The following is a 21,531-nucleotide window of genomic DNA, read 5'->3' on the forward strand; positions in this document are numbered from 1 at the left end:
TAGATACACTTTAGCCAAGTACTTTCTCACTTTGTAACAAGGATCGCCTTTCCTCCAGTTTGCAATGAATAACATGTCCTCATTTCTGCATGAGCCATTACCAGAATGGTCCTCAATATCCATATGGCTACAGACATCCTATTCATGAGGATTTATGGACTCTAAGAAGATGGAGGCTTTCTCTCCAGCTCTCCTCTTTTCTTTCTCAGCCCTTGCCAGAATGGCTCAAATGTCCACAGTTTTAGCTTACACCTTAAAACTTCTTTAGCCTTTACCCACTACCCAGTTCCAAAGCTGCTTCCACATTTTAGATATTTGTTACAGCAGCACCGCACCGTCTCAGTACCAAAATCTTTTAGAATTACCATGTAATCCAGCAATTGCAGTTCTGGGTATATATCCAAAGGAAATGAAATCAAGATCTCAAAGAGATATCTATCTGTACTCTCATGTTCACTGAAGCATTATTCACGAGGCAAGATATAGAAATAACCTAAGTGTCTGTCAGTGGATGGATGGATAAAGAAAATACGTATGCATATACAATGAAATATTATTCACCCATGATAAAGAAAAATCCTGCCATTTGTAACAGCATTAATGGACCTTGGGGGTATTATTGTAAGAGAAATAAGACAGAGAAGAAGAAATATTGTATGCTATCACTTACATGTGGAATCTAAAAAAGCTGGATTCTTGAAACAGAGTAGAATGGTGTTTACCAGGGGCTGGCAGGTAGAGGAAAGGGGATATATTGGTCATAGGGTACAAACTTCTCATTATAAAATGAATAAGTTCTAGGGATTTCAAATACAGCATGGTGATTTTAGCTTATAATACTGCACGGTATAATTAAAACTTGCTAAGAGAATAGATCTTAAATGTTCTCACCACAAAAAAGAAATGATAATTATATGATGGGATGGAGGTGTTCACAGGTAACACTTTGGTAGTAATTATTTTACAATATATAAGTGTATTAAATCAGCACATCTACATCTTAAGCTTACACAACATCATATGTCAGTTATATCTCAACGAAGCTGGAAAAATAAAACAAAATCTATCTAAGTCAGCTTGGGCTTCCATACCAAAATACTATAAACTGCGTGGCCTCAACTCTAAGATTTATCTTTCTCATAGTTTTGGAGGTTAGGCATTACACAGAATGTTATAGATTGTTTGCAGATTTGGGTTATTCCATCCCAGATGAGAAACTAAAACTGTGCATACACTGTATCTAGCGATACACAGTGGATAACATTGGTACCGCCTTACATCTGGCAGGATGTGGCTTTATGTTCCTGAAAGTCAAGGTATTCCGTAAGTAGAGGGAGTGGTACAACCTCTGCCAGCTTCTCTGTCCTCCCTGACTCCATTAGATAAGAAACAGTAGTGATTCACTAGTGATTGCTGGCCCACCCTTACTCATTTCCTTGGAAAAAAAATCCTGAAACTTAACAATGATAGGGCTGTTTAAGTAGCTGTTAAAATTAACTGGACACAAGAATGATTGAATAGGACTTTCAGTTATTTTGGTGCTAGCAGGGTGTATTGGGTTCCCCTAAAAGATCAGGTATTCTTTGGTTGTGGCTGAATCACCTTTCAAGGAAAGAGGCTGTTAAGCTGTTAAATTGTGCAGAGTGGCTACTGGCCAAGTTTTAAGAACACCTCTTTGGCCTAGAGTATTGAAAGTCTTAGGTTCTTACTTCACTTGGCCCAGCAGTTTGAAGCTGAGAGGTGGAATCAGATTGGGTAGAATGAGATGTCAGGCATGGGTCCCAAGGTTTCAGGATGAGTGGAAACTCTTGAAAACTTGGGTGAAAGGGAATAATTGTTTCAATATTTTGCTTGCACATGTGGTGGGCAGTTCAGCAGCTCTGGGGTGGGTGAGGTCTTGAAAAGGGTTCCTGGACCCAGTTCCAACGTGTGTGTGTTGGGGGGTGGGTCCTTCCCCTCACCAACAAGAAATTCTCAGATGCCAGCAGGGTGTCCATGAATTGAACTCAATCCTGACACCATCTACTGAAAGATAGAAATAGATTCCATGAGTGAAGCGCTCCAGTCCCACAACACCATCCTGTACTTCAGACACAAAGCTCAAGTCCAGGTTGTTATCTGTACTTCTGACTGACTGACTATAAATCAGAGGTTCCCACAACCTCCTCCTTGGGTTTGATGAATTTGCTAGAACTGCTCACAGAACTCAGGAAAACCCATTACTCACTAGATTACTGATTTACTATAAAAAGGATATTAAAGGGTACAAATCAACAGTGAGATGAAGCGAGACATAGGCTGAGGTCCAGAGCAAAGAAGTTTCTGTCCTCCTGGAGCTTGGCACCCAGCAGAGTGGCACTTGGAAGCACTCTTGCTCCCCAACTTGGAAGCTCTCCAAAAAGGAGAACCAAAAGCTGTCCTTCTGGGTTTTTATGGAGACTTCATTACATAGTCATGATTGACTAAATCATTGGCCAGTGGTGACTGATTTAACCTCAAGTCCCTCGTCGCTTTCTGGAAGTCAGGAGGTGGCACTGAAAGTTCCAGCTTTCTAATCACATGGTTGGTTTCCTGGCAACTAGCCCCCTCCTACGGGTGGGATCCAAATGCCACCTTCCTTGAAGCATTTTCAAAGACTGTGGACAAGAGCCCGAATATTATTTCATTGCTATTATTGCTTGGGAAATTCCACAGATTATAAATATATAAATCACAGAATTGCAGGTCTTTAGAGCTGGGACCCTGAGATGAGAATGGATGAAGGGGTTGGTGGCTCTTGGCATGGATACACTAAATGCTAAAACTAAGATTTGAATGCAGCTAGCTTTGGGAAGCAAAAACAACTTAAAAATGTCAGTCTCCAAGTGTGAGAAAAAAGTAAGGTTGATCAATCTAAAGGCTATAGTGTGGCTATTTTTTATTTTTATTTTTCCAGGGGTTCATCTTCTGTTTTGGGGAAAAATGGGCCACAGGTATAGGCAACCTGATTCAAGTTGGGCCAGTCATTAAATTTCCTTATCACTAGTTACTGACCCAAGCAGGACCATTGCTAATTCATATATATGATGTCTTTGTATGCATTTGAAAATGATTTTGCTTCCTAAAAATACTTTCATGTATCAGAAAATTATCATAATATATAGATTTTTGTAGAATAACTCATTTTACTGCCACCTGCTGGAAAATCATGGTAACAAGTATATAATTGTGTGACTTTTTTAAAAATAGCAGCTTTGCACCTGAGTCAGTCACAGTGATTGGCCAAAGCATGTGTCCGTGATCTAAGCTGGACCAATCAAAGTCCTCTCCTGGGAGCTTGTTGTGATTATCTCTTTCTTTTCTAGCTGCAAAGTTGTAAAGATGTGAATCTGGACTTACCATTGACCAAGTTTTGACTTTATGGAGAAACTAGCCTAAGAAAGAAGCCAACCTGCTAAAAAAAAAAGTGGGATACACAGACAGAATGAAATAGTCACAATGGTCCTAGAATTTCTGGCTCCAATTCTACTTGAAAGTATTTCTCTCTTTGCCTTTCTATGGCTATGAGACAATTTCCTTTGTTTAGTTAAGCAAAAGTTCAGTTTCTGTCTCATGTAAAAAAAGTAAGAAAAAAAAATGTCATGCATACGTTGACTTTGTAGGTCAAATAAAATAAACTGACTGTAGTTGAGAAAGAAGGCCAAAAAAAGAAAAAAAGAGAGAGAGAGATACCCTAAGGTAAAATTATTTTATATTAAGAGAGATGTGAGGAATACTCTAATTGTTCCTGCTGGGACTATGTCTTGCTAAACCTAGTGGCACATGTACTCCATGTCACAGATTCTTGCTGAGACTAGTTATTTAAGAAATATTTGTGAAATTAAATTTTTCAAAATATACAGAGAGAGACAACACTTTATTCATTCATTCATCTCCTTATCACGTATTTAGTGAGCAGCTTCTTTGAAATAGATAAAGTTCTAATTACTGAAGACACTGTAATGGGAATTTATATTTAAACTTTCAGATCACGTTTTGTTTGTTTGTTTGTTTGATTTTACCAATATGCATCTATAGTAGATAGCCATCATGCCAAAAGCAATTTATACATAAAAAGGAGACATTCTCCAAACAAATGGAGACAACTCCACAAACATCTGAGTCAGAGTGGGATTCTAGATCCCAATTTGTATTCCCTAGATGTGAAACAGTGGATGTACCATTTAACTTCCTAAGGCCTTGTTTTCTCATCTATAACATGAAGAGGTATAACTGGATGATCTTTAAGGCTTATTCTGGCTAAAAAGAAACCTAACGCTTTCTTTCAATCTCTCAAACAGTGGTTTTCAGAGTGTGGTCTCTTTCCAGAAGCCTAGAAACTTGTTAAAATGCAAATATCAGTCTCCACCCCAGACCTGTGAGATCAGATAATCTGGTTGTGAGGTCCAGCAGTCTGTGTTTTAACAAGCTCTGATCCATGCCAGAGTTTGAGAATCACTTCTAGATATATACAGTATACTTCATAGTCAACATATATATGGAAACTTTTCTAATTTTTCTCTGCTGTGTTTCACTAACATCATTTTCTCTCCTAGACATCCATGTCATTCTCCACTATTTTTCACCCACATCTCCCCAGTGAAAACTATTTTGGTGGGAACAAAGTTGTCATTCCTTTTTTTTTTTTTTCTTTGTCTTAATATTTTCACATATATCTAATAACATTGGATTTTATAAACAAAAATTAGTTTGTGCAAAAGATAAAAAAGAAAGAACACCAAGAGTCTCCATTAAAAGTGATGTTGTATTATGTATATCATCCTTTTGGGGGGACTCAATGAACATTATTATGATCGTATATCAATAAAAGCCAGTGCCAACAAAATTGGACAAAATATTTTGGGTACATTCTTGACTTCTTTGTGAATTAAAAAGTATGTCATTGTCATAGCATTTCCTCGTGTAGGTTAATTATTAGAGAGAATGCAATAGATTAAACACACACACACACAGAGGAGAATACTGATAAGTGCTTGTAACTGAACAACCAGACACTCGATGATCTTCTACAATTATTCAGTCCTTCCTGCTGCAAAACTCAGAAAAAGTTGACTAAAGAGAAAGAAATTATAGAATGCTGGGTGCACAATCACTTCTATAAATAAGACACTTTTGTATTAGCAGTTTGTTATTCTGTCTAAGTTTGTAAGTGATGTGGTTTGAGCATGTATCCATTTGCCTCCAGCACAAGTACATAAACAAATTGATGAACACATTCATAAGAAATTTTATTGGGTGTCACTTTTGCTGTGTGGTCCCCATAATTTGGCTTTAAAACATCGTATAGACTAATCTCTGAGAGGGTACAGAATGAGCCAAAGGAATGACTAATTTTTCCACAAGGGTGATAAAAAATAGGGAGCAAAACTTATGTCCTTGTATCCTTTTCAGTCTGTCTCTTTCCCCTCAATATCTTTAACTCTCTTTGTAAAACTTTCTTCTTTTGGAATATTTTACCCATATTCATTTAATAACTGTAAGATAGTAGTAGCCACCCCTGCTGGGGTCCAACTCATTTTTTCAGTTTGGTTTTGGAAGCCAATTTTAACTTTTCCCCTTTCAGTTAAAATACAACTCCATCTTGTATTTAAATATAGGTAGGTAGGTAGGTAGATAGATAGATAGATAGATAGATAGATAGATAGATAGATAGATAGATAATAACCATTATTTAAGAGTAAATTGTGATGTGGACATGCACAGTGTGTATTAGAGTAATAATTATGATTCAGTTTTGAGCCAGAATAGTTTACCTCATTAATAGTAATGGATATCATAGGAAAACAGATTTTTAAAAAATCTTCAGTGAAGGAGATTGAGAGTAGAATGGAAATATTCTTATATTAACAAAAGGATTATTTTGTCAGTGGAAGGAAAACACCTCTTCCTTTCCTCTTCTCCAGTATGCTTGCCTAAAATCATTATACTTTGGGTTTTTTGGGCTTCCCCGTTCACTTGCCTGCTGTTGAGAGTCAAAAGTTCAGATACACAGGAGCAGCACTTTCTCTTTTCTCTCACATTCTCACTTGCCATTTCTGACCACTTATCTTCAAATATGAATTAAGAGCATGATGAAAGGTTAGGAATTTACAGTAGGGGAATTTGTAAACCTGATAACTTTTTTTTTTTTTTTACTGTTACATCTTTGTAAAATAGAGAATAACCTGCAGAAACAAGGAAACTTAAAAAAAATTTTGTCTTCACCTTAGAGAACTCAAGCATGTTATTTATCTAACACTTCTAATTATTTCTTTTATCTTCTCCGATTGGCTTAGTGCCCACTGGTTCTTTTATTCTTTCCTTATTTTAATTCTTTTCCAGCAGCTTCTGCTTTCTACCTGTCTTCTTTTTCCTCTGATTTTTCAATGTATTTTCCAGTGTTGTTATCCTTTGACACTACTTCTAACTTTCTATTTCTCTTCTGTTGTCTCTTTTTTCTTCCATATTCCAAATAGGATTTTATAAAGAGGAATTGTTCAGAATGCAGAGAGTGAATATGAGGGACTAAAGGAACTAGGAAGAGGAGAGCTGGTCAAGGTTTTCTTCATGCAAAGAAGCATGTTGGAACAACCTGGGGAGTGAGAAGCAAAAAGCAGAGATCCTTGCTAAGGCATGGCCAAATGGGGGGCTTATCAAAATAATGATTTGGAGTAGTGTGCACTGAGGAAAATAAAGTGGAGCCAGCCTGCCGGGTCAGTAGCTAGCAACTCATAGGTTTGCCACTAAGGAAATTAAAACTTAAGCTAATGAGAATCATAGCCACCTACTGAGAATGAAACTGAAGGCTTCCATTTAAACTGCCTTCCCTCCGTCCTTTTGACAGAACAGTCAGAAAGTTATTTCCTTTTTATTTAGCAGTAAAAGGCTTGAAACGGATGGAAAAAAAAAAAAAAGGAAAAAAAGTTGAAGGAAAACTATCCTTATTCATCTCCCACAAGAGGAGCTCCATGGTATTCCCCCCTCACTCTACCCAAAACAGACATCAGCATAGGTCAGGAAAAGAGGAAGGAGAGTTAAAAAAAAAAAAAAAAAAAAAAAAAAGAAGCTGTCCCAGATAAGTACAGTCAAGATGACTCAGTCTCTCAGGGGATTTCTGGTGTGAGGACTTCCAATTAATAAACCTGCTATTAACTTTGTGGAATCAGCAGGATTAAGCTACCTCTTTCAAGAACTCTTGAAAATCATGATTTCAGGGGGTGAGGGGTCGCTTTTTACCACATCTGGTTTTTTTTTTTTTTCTGCACAAGTGAGAACACCTCTGTTTAACTTGTAGGTGAGTAGGAGAATGACTGGAGGCCCTCTGGACACATTTTGGTCCTGAATAAACATTTAGGGTCGCTTTACTAACCCGAAATCCAACTTCTGACCCTGTCGGGGTTCTTTATAAATTGATCAGAAAGCATGGTGGGAATCCAGGTCTCTGCTGGCGGGGGAAGCAGAAGGAATCCAGGATGGATGTAGGTAGGCATCCAGCAGGCTGAGATGATGAGGGCATATCAGCATCCAGACGAGGGGGTGGGCAGGACAGGAACTTGTCTCCCAGCGCCCTGATGCCCAGGTGTTCTGGGAGAGATCCCGGAGGCACGTGAAGCTGGGACTGCAGCTGACGGCCCTGGGCACGGCGGCCGGGCGCCCCTCTCCGCGGGCGGGGGGCGAGCGCATGTGTGCGCGAGAGCGACGGGCGGCGGCGGGAGGAGGCGCAGGCGCGCTATTCGCCCGTCTGCAGCCCCGCGCCGAGCGCCGCGTCTCGGGGAGTTGATGGCAGCACCACAGTGCGGCCGCCCGGCCGTGCGCCGAGCGCAGCCAGCAGCCGCTGCCCTGGGAGCGTCCAAGATGTGGTGGGATCGGGGCGGCAGCGGCCGCAGCGGCGCCAGGGACCGGGGCGCGCAGCAGGCTCCGCTCGCCCGCCTGTGCTGACCTGCCTCACTTGCCCCAAAGAATGTCAGCCAAGTCCAAGGGGACCCCCTCCTCGTCCTCTCCAGCCGAGGGACCGCCGGCAGCCTCCAAAACCAAGGTGAAGGAACAGATCAAGATCATCGTGGAGGATCTGGAATTAGTCCTGGGCGACCTGAAGGACGTGGCCAAAGAACTTAAGGAGGTGAGAAGCGCGGGGGTGGGGAAGGAGTTCGTCGCCTTTCACCCCTCGGGGTTCCCGGTCTCGTTTTCACTGGGGACCGCCAGATTTCTTAACTCCTAAGAAACTGTGGAAAGACGCCTGCCTAAGGACTTTCTTTGCTCCGGAGACTCCTGAGAAGAGTTGTTGCACTGTATTTTTTTCTCTTTTCTTCTCCTTTTTTTTTTTCTCCGTCAGAAATCAACTAGTGTTTTCTATCGATTAACGATAGACCTGGTATGGTGGGAGGGGTGAACACGTGTGTCTCTGTATCTATGCGAGTGTGTGTCGGGGAAGGGGGTTAACTGGGGGTGTGTCGACAGAGGAAGAAACCAGCAGCTGGCCGGAGAGTGCAAGATGCTCCTTCCTGCCCTCTTGCTCCCCCAGAGTCCTTTGGCAAGTCGCCCCTTGCCTGGCAGCCTCCCCGGACCGGGGCTGAGGGGGAGCCAGGTTCCGGGCCCCGGGCCAGGCTCGAGAGGGCAGCCTGGGAGAAGCTCGGCTCCAGCTCCTCTCCCCGCTTCCCGAACCTCACTGAAGGAAGGCGACCCATGGCTGCAGGCAGGAGAGCCCAGACCTGGGGGTATAGAGGGAGTCTGGGACTTTCTCACTTTCGCAATCCCTGGGGCATCCCCTGCTCTCCTCCGAACGTCGCTCTCAGTAACTCCGGGCCTTCCCGCCACCCTACCTCCTTCCTTCCTCCCATCTTGTCGCCCGTTGGCATAGAACCTGGGGCACAGGGCGCGTCGGTGAGTGTGTGTGGTGTGTGTGTGGTGTGTGTGGTGTGTGTGTGGTGTGGGGTGTGTGTGTGTGTGTGTGTGGTGTGTGTGTGTGTGTGTGTGTGTGTGTGTAGTGTGCATGCACCAGGGTCTTCCCCGTTGCGTCCTGGCTCTTGGTAACCAGGACTGTTTTGGTTCGTTCTCGCTCCCTGCCACCCGCATTCCACTTCTGCCCTCCCACCCCCACAAGCCTTGATCGGGATAGAGAGAAGCGGAGGCAGTGTCAAGGCTGAGGATGCGTAACCCTAGCTGCAGCTCCACGCGGGGGCGAGGGCGGGGTTGGGAGGGGTCGGGTATCCTGCAAGCCCGCGGGTGGCGTCGCAAAGCCCAGGCAGAGTCCCAGCCCAGTGTGCCACTACTGAATGGGTTCCTGGTGAGGTTCTCGGTCAGGGAGTCTGCACCCCCAGTTGCATGAGAGCTAACACTAACTTCGGAGGTGGTGGCCGCGGTGGGAAGGGAAAGGGTAGGGTGTAGTCTACATCCAAAATTGTAATCAGGTTTCAGAGGCCAAGTGGGAGGAGACTGGGGGTTGTTTGGACGTTTGGCCTCTGAAGATTAACCTCCTCTATCCGATTTCCAATCCAAGTGTGAGGAAAAAGCCCCCCTCTTTCTCTCCATCTCATTACCTCTGTCAACTGAACTCCGCATTTGTTACCAAATGCAAGTCTGTTAAAATGACCCATTCATCAGCAGGGTTCGGTTTGCCAATGGCAAATGTCATTCTTGTAGGTTGCTCCACACACAGAACATAATTACTACTGAGGTCCCGAGAGTGTATATTGATACAGATGATAGATGCGAGGACAAAACTTGTTGGTGTTTGCAGGGCTTCTCTAGGATCACTGCTTCACAACTGGTTGACAGATGGCAAGGTTATGCATTTGAAATTCAAGTCTAAAGATGCTGTTTGTTTCTTTGTTATCCTTTTATTCAGCATCTTTGGCAAGCTGTGTTTTCATTTGAAACATTATGGCATTTTTTAAAAAATGAACACATTTGGGCAGGTTCCTTTTGGCAGAATTGTGCTTTACAGTTGTTGACGTTTCTAAGATGGGGGATGTTGGGAAACCTACATCAGCACAGAAATATATTTACTGTTTTAGCGAGATGGTTTAGATTAGGAGTAAGTAGTCCATCAAAACTCTGCATCTATGGGCACATACTTCTTGTGTTACGCTGTGTCCTCCACTCCCTATTTTAGACAGAACAGATGAGAAGAAACTGTACATGGACCCGGTTCTGCTTTGCATCATTACTCTGTAGATGTTTGGAGAGCAGGTAGATCTGTCGTGAAACTTTTAACCTCACTGTAGCTATTGGTTAGAATCACGGAGAAGTAAATCAGGGAGTCTGTGTCTCTCTCTCCATTTCGCTTTTTCGGTGCCTTCATTTACGTGAGAATTTTTTTAGGGAAAAAAAAAAACCCAGGTAGTTTATGAAAGGAATGGAAAAACATAGATAATGTACAACCAAGTAAATGAAAGGATCTGTCTTCCAGACAGATACAGAGATAAAATTTTGACTTCATGCTTTGGAAGCTTTGACTGGGTGCTTGACTAAAAATTTCACCCAAGAGTGAAATTTATGAATGATAAATAATGTGATGTGATTATTAATTACTTTTGTGAGGAGGATGTCATCAATCAAGGTTTACACATGGAGTTGTATATATTATGTCTAAATCTCAAAACACTGGCCATTTATATAATAGGAAAGATAGTTATTTTGAGAACAAAATATTTACAGAGCATGTTTAGCCTATAACATCTTACAGTTGTCCAGCGTTTATCTTTTTAAGATAATACTGCACATGTGACTGAACATATCTTTGATGTAGTTTTGAATATAGGAGTAACTGAAAACTTTGTAAATTACAAACCTGTTGATCTCTATACTTATGATTTGTAAATATAAATGTCACCATTCATCAGTTGTTACATTCGCTATTCTGGCAGTTTATCATTGGTATATATTAAATATGAACAGTTGTATTTAGAATTCTAATTCCTTTATTGGCAATGCTATGCTTTTAGGCCATAATATATTTTGATATCAATTAGCAGAGAGCTTTTGTCAACTTGGAATAGAAATTAGAAGAAAGAAAGTGATTATGATGAGATCACTATATTATTCACCATATGGTATTTGTTTGTTTGGTTTTTTCCCCTGACTTTTTCATTCTAACCAAACCACAGTATTCTTTTTTGAATATCTTGCCCTTTATTTTTGCATAAACCCTGCACCAACAATATTAGACTTTTGTTTGGGGTTATTTTGAAATTGATTTTCTTTTTAGAAGTTTTCTGAATTTTAGTCATCTGAAAATTCAGGTAGTTGGGGTGTGGAGTACAAGTTTAACCCATGTTTCTTTTTTCTACACATTTTTAGGTAGAAATGTAAAAAAAAAAAACAGCTATTGTTTTTTAAAAAATGGTTCACAAATAGTCTGGCCTCTTCAGGTATCAATTTGCCTGTTTTTTATGAAGATCTCAGTGGTAAACTGTTCTGCATAAAATGTTGGTGTTAATATGTAGGTCTTGTTGATTAGGGAGGGATTGGGATATGTAATGAATAGCCTTTTACTTGGAAACAAAATACATTACTGCTTTTAGTTGGATTCTCTTTTAGTTTAGACTGATTATAACCTTGAGCTTTTTTCATCCTGTTTCATTTTGTGATTTTAAGTAACAAGACTACTATATGGGTTGAATATATATATCACATATATATATATATATATATATATATATATATTTTTTTTTTTTTTTTTTTTTTAGCTAATCCCTGTGAGTAGACATGACTGTTATGGAGGAACCAGTTGAGTTGTTCTGTCTGCCTTGGAATCACTCAGTGATTAGACTGCATGAGTAGGAAGGTATTGTCAGCATTGTGCCTATGGATTGGAAAGCACTCATGGATTTTCGTATAATATTATAAACAAATAAGTTAAAATTAAGCTTAATTTTAAAAAGTTTGAAAATACATAGGAAATGATCCATTTTGGGGCTGAGGAAAACGGAATTAACAATTATCTGCAAAATACTGTCATTTTTAAATGTTTTTCTCTCTTTGAATGGCTTATCCACTTGAAGTGCTGTAGTTTATTGCTCTGAGAAATCGTACCAACTATTTTTTGGTTAATGAGCCCATACTTATAAAATTCATTACTCAAACGAATTACAGAGAATAATCTCTGGAGTACTTTCCAAGTTCTAAAGTTGTGAATGAAGGAGATTTCACAGTGCATTCAATTATAGCAATAGCTGTATTTTTACTACTCTATACAATAGTCTACCTTCTCAAACTGTAGTATATTTACCAAATGCTAGAATGCTTTTTAATTTTTCTTTTCTGAAGCATAATCACATAGCATGCTTCTAAAAGAACAGCATGGTTCTGAGAAAATAATAACCATCCTTTACCATCTCTATTTCCAATGCATTAAACCATTTAAGACTCAGAGAATTAGCTGATAAGAAATTCAGGCAGACTTAAAGTAATAAATAGACAGTGTGCTTCAGGCAACAGTGAAGTAATAGATAATAAAACCAATGTAATAGTTTCATTGTTACTTGGATTATGTTTTTTTCCATCCTTACTGCTCTGAGGATCTCAGGTATTTAAGTCAAAATGGAAGAAAAGAGATAGAAATGTAAGTTTGAGTAAAACATTTTCTCAAACATATTAAACTACAGAACCTTCTACAGAACTAGTTCATTAAAAATATCATGGGCAGTTTTTGGAAATTAGAGGGGTAGAATTCTAATAGCCTGATGACTCAGTTCTGATTAAAATGTGCATATCTGACATCAAGCTAAAAATAAATGATTAGTAAATAATCAGGGGTACTTTTTTCTTCCTTTAAAAATGACATTTATTTATGTATTTTATTAACATTTTATTTTTGGAACAATTTTAGATTCACAGCAAAGGGGAGGGTACAGAGATTTCCCATGTACCCCTAACCCCCACACACGCTTAGCCTCCCCCATTATCAACATCCCCCACCAGAGTGGGACATTTGGTGCCACTGAGGAATCTACACTGCCACAACATTATCATCCAACATCCACAGTTTGCATTAGGGTAATCATTCTTAGTGTTTTACATTTGTGGGTTTAGACAAATGTTTATACATACATCTATCATTCTGGTGTCCTATAGAGTAGGACAGTGCCCTAAAATTCCTCTGTGCTCCACCTATTCAACCTTCCTTCAGATCCTAAGAGTACTTGTTTTTTTGAAGAAAAAAATTTCATTTTTTTCTGATTTCAGAAGTAATTCAGTCTGTGAATAATAGAAAAAGTTTGGAAAAAATCTAAAAATTATAAAGAAGAGCATAGGAATTATCCTTAATGCCACTCATGAATAGGTAAATTGAACATTTTGCTATGTTTTCTTTACATCTTTTTATATGCATATTTTTAACATGGCTGAAGTCATGTAAAGTTATGAAATTACATCCAATGATGTATGTACAAGAAGAGCTTTGGCAATAAAAATAGGTAAGACAGCTTTTACTCTCTGCTTGGTACTCTTCTAAGCGTATTTCTTAATAGTAGATCTTTTAATTCTGAAAACAAACATATTAGGAAGGAACTACTGTTTGTTTTATAGGTAAGAAAACAGAGGCCAGAGATGTAAAGTCACTTGACTTTGTAAGTGGAAACGTGAGGCTTCGGAGCTTGGGATTTTAGTACTAGGTCCCAAGCATATAACCACTAAGCTCTAGTCATCTTCCTATTTTTTTTTCATTTTCTTAGACATCAGGGGTGTGAAAGTTTTAAAGTTTTCAATCCAACTTGCCAAATGGTCTTCCAGGAGCTTTTCACAGATTTTTACTCCCAGCATCAGAATGTGTGTGGACCCTGTTTCTTCAATTTCTAGTGAAGTCAATCAACCTTTTAAGTCTAATTGTAAATTTATTATTTCTTTGTGGTAACAGTCATTGCTTCTATGGGTTGTACACAATTTTGAGCACCAGTATTGAGGTAGAATTAATAGTAAGTTAATTAGGCATTACAGTGTTCATCTTCCAAATAAATAGGTACTGCTGTGAATCACTTTTGACCTATTTACTCAACAACGTTAACGAGCGTATTACATTGCTTTCTCATATTATGGCTTAGAAAATAAAGAAACAACTAATATGGGTGCTTGCTGATGTCTAGCATTGCATCCAGCTGTTTCAAATGAATTTAGAAGAGTTTGGGAAGCTGTTAATTCTCTTTTGTTGTTATCAAATTGCCTTAGAAGGTAGGTATTGTCCTTAAGTTTTCTGAGATGTTTGGGTTTTGACAGTTGTTTTGCTTTCTGCTATGGCAGATGAACAGACAAGCTTGTTGAATTCTTTACCAGGCCCCAAATGACTGAGCTGGCTAACAATGTCACGTGGATTTTTATAGTTCAATTTTGCGTCTTAATTTTAGTGCTACTTATTGTAAGCCACCACCTCTTCCCCTCACCTGTATGGGAAACAAGAATGACCTTATTCCCAAATCCTGTTTTGTTTGTTTTTCTTCCAGTATAATATGGGTAAAAAGGTTTTTATTGTATTGAAAGTTAGTTAATTAAGAAGAGCTGCTTTAAAGAAGTTTCTCATAGGTCTCAGACAACCCAAGTCAGCACTATTTCAACTCTAAACAAGACCCAGAAAATAACATAAACCGAAATGAGAACACAGACTAGGTAACATCCACTTCAGAGTAGGCTCATAAGGTGGCCCGTCAGTTCAGGACGGAGGTTACCTTATCTGTCATAAACTATTTTTATTTTTGAAAATAGACAGACATGATGATTCCCAAGGAACCAGGGTTTCCAGACCACACTTTAGGTAAGAAACATTAGCATTGTTAAGGCGGAATTTACAGTTATGATCACTGTTTTCTCTCCTTCTGCTTTGCAAATGTTACTTCACATTGGTGTTTGAGATAAACATTTACTTGTAGAATAACTGAAGTGAGTCAAATTACATACATATGTCCAATGAGTCGCTTATTATGGTGTTTGACCCACTGTGAATAGATTTTCAGCCACAGGTAGCATGTGCTGGAGTTGTCTGGAGGAAGCAAATTTGATGATTTCTAGCAGGATCTCTTCTCTTGAACGACCCAAAAGTTAACAGATTTACTGGTGTTGATTGGCCTCTTTCATAACACCAAGTCTTATCCTAAGATTTCAAACTATGTTCATGTGACAGAAAAATGCCAGATTAAAAAAGAAGTATGTACCAGTCAAATCAATTGTTTTCTAGAGGCAGTGGTTCTTAATTTCCCCCCCATATCACAGACCACTTTGAAAGTATGACAAAATTGTGGCTATTTCTCCTGGAACAAAAGCTCATACAAACATAAGTTTTTGCAGATGTTCAGGGAATCTTGAGTGGGTGAGAGTAATTCAGGTGAAGAGACAAGTGATTGATAGCTTTAAAAAATTTTTTTTCAACTAGTGATTTGAGACCTATCTCCATAATTTTCAAGATCATAAGTCCTGGCCTTACAAAAAAAGGAAAAAAGAAGAACCAATGGTTGTATTATGGTGATTTTATAGATATATAACTGTAGAATGCTCAGGTGTCTAAGGGTTAACTGTCTCATCTTGTTTGTTTTTGTTTTTTTTTTTAATGATGTGTGCTAGAGAACATCAGTACATAGAAGGATAAAATGTTTGCAGAGCTTATTGCAAATTAAGCAAGTTCCCTTCTTAAAACTGATCCCAAAACAGTATTTTCCTTTGTTTTATTATTTTTCTGTGTGACACTAATTCATGAATGAAGAAAAGGTTATTGAATTCTTGGTATGTGTAAGACACTGTGCTGAAAAATATGAAGGATACAAATATGAATAAGCTTCAGGACTTGCCCTTGAAGAAAGTCACATGTAGTAGAGTGAATTTCACTTCTAGTAACTGGCTGCAAGAAGTAACTCTCAAGCAGTGCAGAATGTGTAAGGGGACATGTCTAAGAATTTTAACTCTTACTCAGAGTCATATGAGGACTTTGCAGTTTTGAGCACAAGAATGACCAGATCTGATCCACTTCCATCTCTTCCTTTTTACCTTTAACCTCTGTCTAGTTCAGGTTTCTCAAAAATGGCTCTATTGACGTCTTGGGCAGATAATTCTTTGTTGCTGAGGTCTGTCCTATGCATTGTAGGGTATTTAGTAGCATCCCTGGCATCTACTAATTACGTGCCAGTCGCAACAAAAAAAATGTCAGTGTGACAGCTAAAAATGTTTCTAGACAGTGTCGAACGTGCTCTGGGGGTGAGAGGAATCACCCTTGTTTTGAGGACTACTGCTCTGACTCCTCCCTCTTATTCCATATTACTTAATACTGCTTTCTTTACCCACCTTTTTATTTCTTTAAGCTTTCATTGGGTGTTTACCCATCAAGCATTAGGACTTTATATTCCTTTCATATCTCACATTCATTCTATCTCTTTTTTATTTTAACAAACCATTATCTGTGTTTTTTCTTACATTTACCTGATTATTTTCCTTTTCTCTTCACTGAACCTACTTTTTAAATACACCTTCTCATTTCTCCTCACCACTTCCCCTAATCTCATTTTCTATATGTCACAATCAAGTAAAAATTACACTGAAAAATTTCAAGGAAATTGTGTATGTATGTGTATTTTAAGATTGGAGGAGAAGAAGGGAAATTCAGAAGGGAGGAAGGGAGTGGCTGAGGTTGAGCTGCTTGCTTTCTTCCTACTGTTAGTTCTTGGGTGAGGTCAGGGGCAACCTTGACTGGAAGGAAGGCTCTTCATCTCATCTATCAAAAAGTCTTATGCTTGTCCTGCCTCTTCTATGTCTGCAGAGATAGGAGAGGTTTAAATGGTGTCACTACTCTGTGGTCTGGCACATGTTGTTGAAGAAATATGGTGATGATGATGGTGGTAATAATGATGGTGGTGATAATGATGATGGTGATGATTATGGTAATGATGGGTGATGGTGGTGGTGATGGTGGTGATAATGATGGTGGTGGTGATGATGATGGTGATGATGATCATGATGGTAATGGTGATGATGATGATAAACGTTAAGGTGAATAACTTCTGTTCAGTGTCTTGAGCTGTTCTGTGTTAACTCATTTAATCCTCAGAGTCACCCTTTGAGGTTGTAATTGTTCTCCATGTGAGGAAGCTGAGACAGAAAGGGTAACGAATATACAGAGCCATTGGTGGATTTGAACTCTTGATATTTCTCCCTTCAAACCATTGTCCAAAACCAGCTTCTCAGTTCCCAGCAGCAACACAGTCACTGCTGTTTTGCAGGCTTTTAACTTCAGTGTCTCCTCTTTTCCTCTCCTTCCTCCTCCACTTCATCTGTCCCTCCTCCCTTTCTTGTTCTTCCATTCTCCTCCTCTGCCTATTTTCTTCTCTTTTGTCCTCTTCTTTTTCCTTCTTCTGCTTCCTTATCAGCTTCTCTGATATGCCTCAATACCTTATTCACTTACTGGAAATTTTCCTTAAATATGTACTATATGCAGGGCCATGTGCAAGACAATAAAAATAAAATATTGAGCAACACATACATGGCCCCTGACATCTGAAACTTAGATGCTGGTGGGAAGATATTATTCAAACAATAACAGAAATAGTATTTATTAAGGAGTGTTCAAGGCTGTGAAAGAAAAGTACATGGTACAATAAGAGCATAAAATCATTAAGTCTTGTTGATTCTTCTAAACAGGGGATTTCAGGTTGGCTGCCTTCCTTCCCACTGCCAATTCTTTAATCCGTATGCTATTAATTTCAAGGATGATGTTTTAATAGCCCCAGAGCTAATCTCTCCGTCTTCTGTTCTCCTCTACCAATTCACTCTTTGAACACTACCAGATTAATCGTCTTAATGCACTGCTTTCTTCAAGCCACTCCCCTGCTTAAAAGATCACACACTATCCTTCTGATACTTAAAATGTCAAATGAACAAACCCAGCCTTCAGCCTGACATTCAGCAGTCCTGTTTTTCCAATTTGGCCTTATCTCTTCCTTTTTTCAGTAAGTGACACAGAGGCCATCCCAGAAAATCTGGACTTTATTACAATTTTTACCCAACTTGAAATCTAGATTCCTTATGTTTATGGTCACTGTGTCAGTCTATTGTATTTGTCTATGTTCCTTCACAATTGCTCCTTGTTTATGCCTTTTTTTGAAAAATGGTAACCTTTCTCTGTAATCTTCAATACAGTATTTTTAAAGTCTCACTCTTGTTATCTGATGAGGAACTTAAACTTGAGGGTCCAGTTCTGAGTAACACTTATTAAAGATGTTAAAGGGCTAAAAGCCAATCATTCCACTTGTGCATGAGAGCCTGTTCTTTCTCATCTACTCAAGAAACTCACTAACAAGTCTCACCTATCTCCTCTGTTCACTCTCCCCCAGATGATTCCCATCAGCAGAAAAATGAAAATAAAGGTAATAGTAAAATCCCCTCTTGACCCCACTTTCCCTGAAAATTACCATCCCACTTCTTAGCTTTCCTTTGCCAAAAAACAAACAAACAAACAAAAAACTTGAATTGTCTATACTGGCCATCACTTGTTTCCTACCGTTCTTTGAACCCACTCTGATCAGAGCTATACTCTAACCATTACACTCAAACCGCCTCTGTCAAGGTTGTCAGCAACTCTGTGTTATTTAATCAAATAATCAGTTTTTACTTCTAATCTTATTTAATCTATCAGCAGTGTTTGACTGTCTTGAATAATCTTTCTTTACTTTGCTTGAAGAATACAGTGCTTTCTCACCTCACTGATTTTTCTTAGTTACCTTTGCTTATTCCTTCTCTAAGATGTCTGAGCTGAAATTTGATCCTCTTTTTTTTCAATATTTAAACTCCCCTTTTTGGTATTTTTATTCAGTCTTGAGGTTAAATTTCATTTATAGACCTATGACTTCCAAATTTGTATCTCCAGCCCAGACCCTTCTTTTAAACTTGTATGGTCTTCTCACATCTTTACTTGGGTGTCTAAGAGACCTTCACATTTCATGCCCCAAACTGAACACTGATTTCCTCCTTTCCTCAAAACCTAATCCTTTGGAGTCCTTCCCAGTTAATAGATTGTGTTAGTCATTATCAACTCCTTTCTCTCATACATTGTATGCAATTCATTAGACAGTCTGGTTGGCTCTGCCTTCAAAATGTTTCCAGTGGGAAGGGTATAGCTCCATGGTAAAGTGTGTGCTTAGCATGCACGAGGTCCTGGGTTCAATCCCCATTGTCTCCATTAAATTGATTAAAAAAGAAACCTAAATTACCTCTTCAAAATAGGACAACAACAACAACAACAACAACAAAAACCCGGAAATTAATTAAATATTTAAGAAATGAATTTAAAAAAGAACATTAAAAAATGTTTCCAGAATTTGACCAATTCTCATCTCCACTGTTAACCACCCTAGTCCAAGCCAACATCCTCTCCTCTTTGGGTTGCTACAATAGCCTGTTCTTCTCTCTTGCTTCCTTAAGCTTTTTTTTTTTTTTTTTTTTTTGTAGCCCAGTAGTCTGGGTAAATCTAGACTGAATTACTCTTCTGACCTAGTAGGGACTTCACCATTTCACTGAAAGTCAAAGTACTTAAAATGGTTATGAGGCCTGAGATTTTCCTTCACCCCCATTATCACTTTCACTTTCTTTTTGCTACTTTCTCTCCAGCCTTCCTGACTTCACTCACACTGATCTTGCTTTTTCAGGAATGAATGTCATGCGTGTTTGTTTTCATGGCAGACTCCATTCTACTGCTCTTTTACCTCATTCAAATTTTGCTCAAGTGTCATCCCGCCACGGCTGATTCTGGCAACTCCATGTGTTGCTATATACTCTAGCATTCCCTATCTTTCTTTCCCTACGTCACCTTTTCTTTTTTCCTTAATTGTTACTGGCTTCTGCTGTACCAAACAGTCTATTTCTAGTGTTCCTTGTTTGTTTCCCACATCCCGACTGTCAGCTCCTAGAGGTCAGTGCCCTTTGTTTTACTCCTTTATATATCTCAAGTTCCTAGAGCACTGGCTGTCATGTGGTAGGTGCTCATTAAATCAATTCATGAATAACTGTATCTCTTCCAATTTTTGTTCCATTGATGTTCTCAGGGATCGGACTATTACCTTTCACTTTCCGCTGTATGTCTACTAGTTACAGGGAAGGAATATGTAGTAGATGCTTGTCAAATGCTTTTTGCGTGGATTCTTTCTCTTCCTGCCTTTACATATGGTGTAGTTTGTAGGTTGGCTGGAGGGAGCTCTTGTTCCCCTGCTTTGACTTTTATAATCTACTACCCTCTTTAAACCCATTCCACTAAACCCAAACCAGTCTTATTCTTTGACATAGCACAGAGGATGTCTCAGTATCAGCTAATACATTGAATGCTTAACTATGTGTCAGGCAGAGAGAATTCTAAGTGTTGAAAAAGTATTCACTCATGAAGTCCTCACCCTCCTTGACTCCCAACCAGTGGCTCCCACGTTAGCCCTCTTGTATGGAAATTCTAGAGACATCGTGTCTATATAAACCCTAAATGTGGTGTAACTTCAAGCCTTCATCTTCAGGCAAGTCTGGCTCTGATTTGAGAGTACCCATTATTCCCTAAGGCTCAGGGATGTCATTTGGAACCCTTTGAAGCACATAGGATATAATTGTTTTCTTCTAGTAGAATATGTAAACTAAAATGAGGGGGAAACGTGTCTACTTTTTATAGCATTCACTGTGTTTTTCTGCTTCTTGAATATCGTGTACCTTTCTTGCCATTAGTCATTACAGATTTTAAATTAACTGGAAAATGACACATAAAAAGAGATACTGGAGATATTGGATACTGTTTAAATACATTTTAATCATTCCACTACATCTGTCGGAAATAAGCAAGCAGTTTGTTGCAAACACCCAAAAGTACGTGAAACACTCAAGAGCTAGGTACTCTCAGTATTTGGCTTCTTTTTCTTTTAGGTACTCCCTCTAGTGTTCAAAAATATGAGTACTTAGAATTAGCCTATTCAGATTCTGAAGACAGATATTAACGTAGAAATAAGACCTTCTTAACCTGGTATTTCTTTCATTTACTCTGGAGATTGCATTGTCCAGATGCCGCGCTTTTAATGTGCTGTATGAAAAACATTCTCCCCTCTCCTGTGGGTGTCTGGTCATGTTGGTCTTTTAATATGTATATTTTCAGTGTGTCCACTTCAGTCAGGGAAAATATTCGACTTCCTGAACTTCTGTCTTCAGAGACCATACCATATTACAAAAATTTTCTCAACTGTTAAAACTGAAGTGTAGATTTTAGTTGGGCCATTTGGATACGAACAGAAAGCTTCCCACATGCTAGAAATGGAAAAAAAAATATTAACTAGAAGAGTCTCTTTGAAAATAGAAATTAAAACATTTAAATAATTGATGTTATTTTACTTTAATATATTGAATCATTATCTAAATACATCGGTTGCAAGCTTCCTTAAGAAATAACCAGGGTATCACAAGGAATAACAAGTAAAAATAAATAAATACTATTATTATTTAATATAGAATATTAATAATCACTAACATTTATAGAAGAGAAATTAATTTTAAATTGTAAGCCTAGCTAAATTATTACTCTTT

The 21,531-nt window shown here is 38.8% G+C and overlaps 1 protein-coding gene across 6 annotated transcripts in view; it reads left to right on the forward strand.

Annotated features, from left to right (window-relative positions):
* The window catches only part of PRR16 (proline rich 16), a 318,375-nt gene that overhangs the window by 61,898 nt on the left and 234,946 nt on the right, over positions 1 to 21,531 (forward strand). For 3 of the 6 annotated variants that reach the window (XR_004318661.1, XR_004318662.1, XM_032476571.1), the window contains exon 1: positions 6,842 to 8,137. The exons of 1 other annotated variant lie outside the window; for it this stretch is intronic. Coding sequence is in view for 1 of the 5 variants with exons in the window: in XM_032476571.1 (XP_032332462.1) it covers positions 7,979 to 8,137 (159 nt within the window). In the remaining 4 variants the exon portion in view is untranslated. Of the gene's footprint in view, positions 1 to 6,841; positions 8,138 to 8,463; positions 8,733 to 8,878; positions 8,899 to 21,531 lie in introns of those variants that run through there. 2 more of the 6 variants (XR_004318665.1, XR_004318666.1) reach the window with 2 other exon arrangements.

This window comes from Camelus ferus, chromosome 3, assembly GCF_009834535.1.
Source record: "Camelus ferus isolate YT-003-E chromosome 3, BCGSAC_Cfer_1.0, whole genome shotgun sequence".
Lineage (NCBI taxonomy): Eukaryota > Metazoa > Chordata > Mammalia > Artiodactyla > Camelidae > Camelus > Camelus ferus.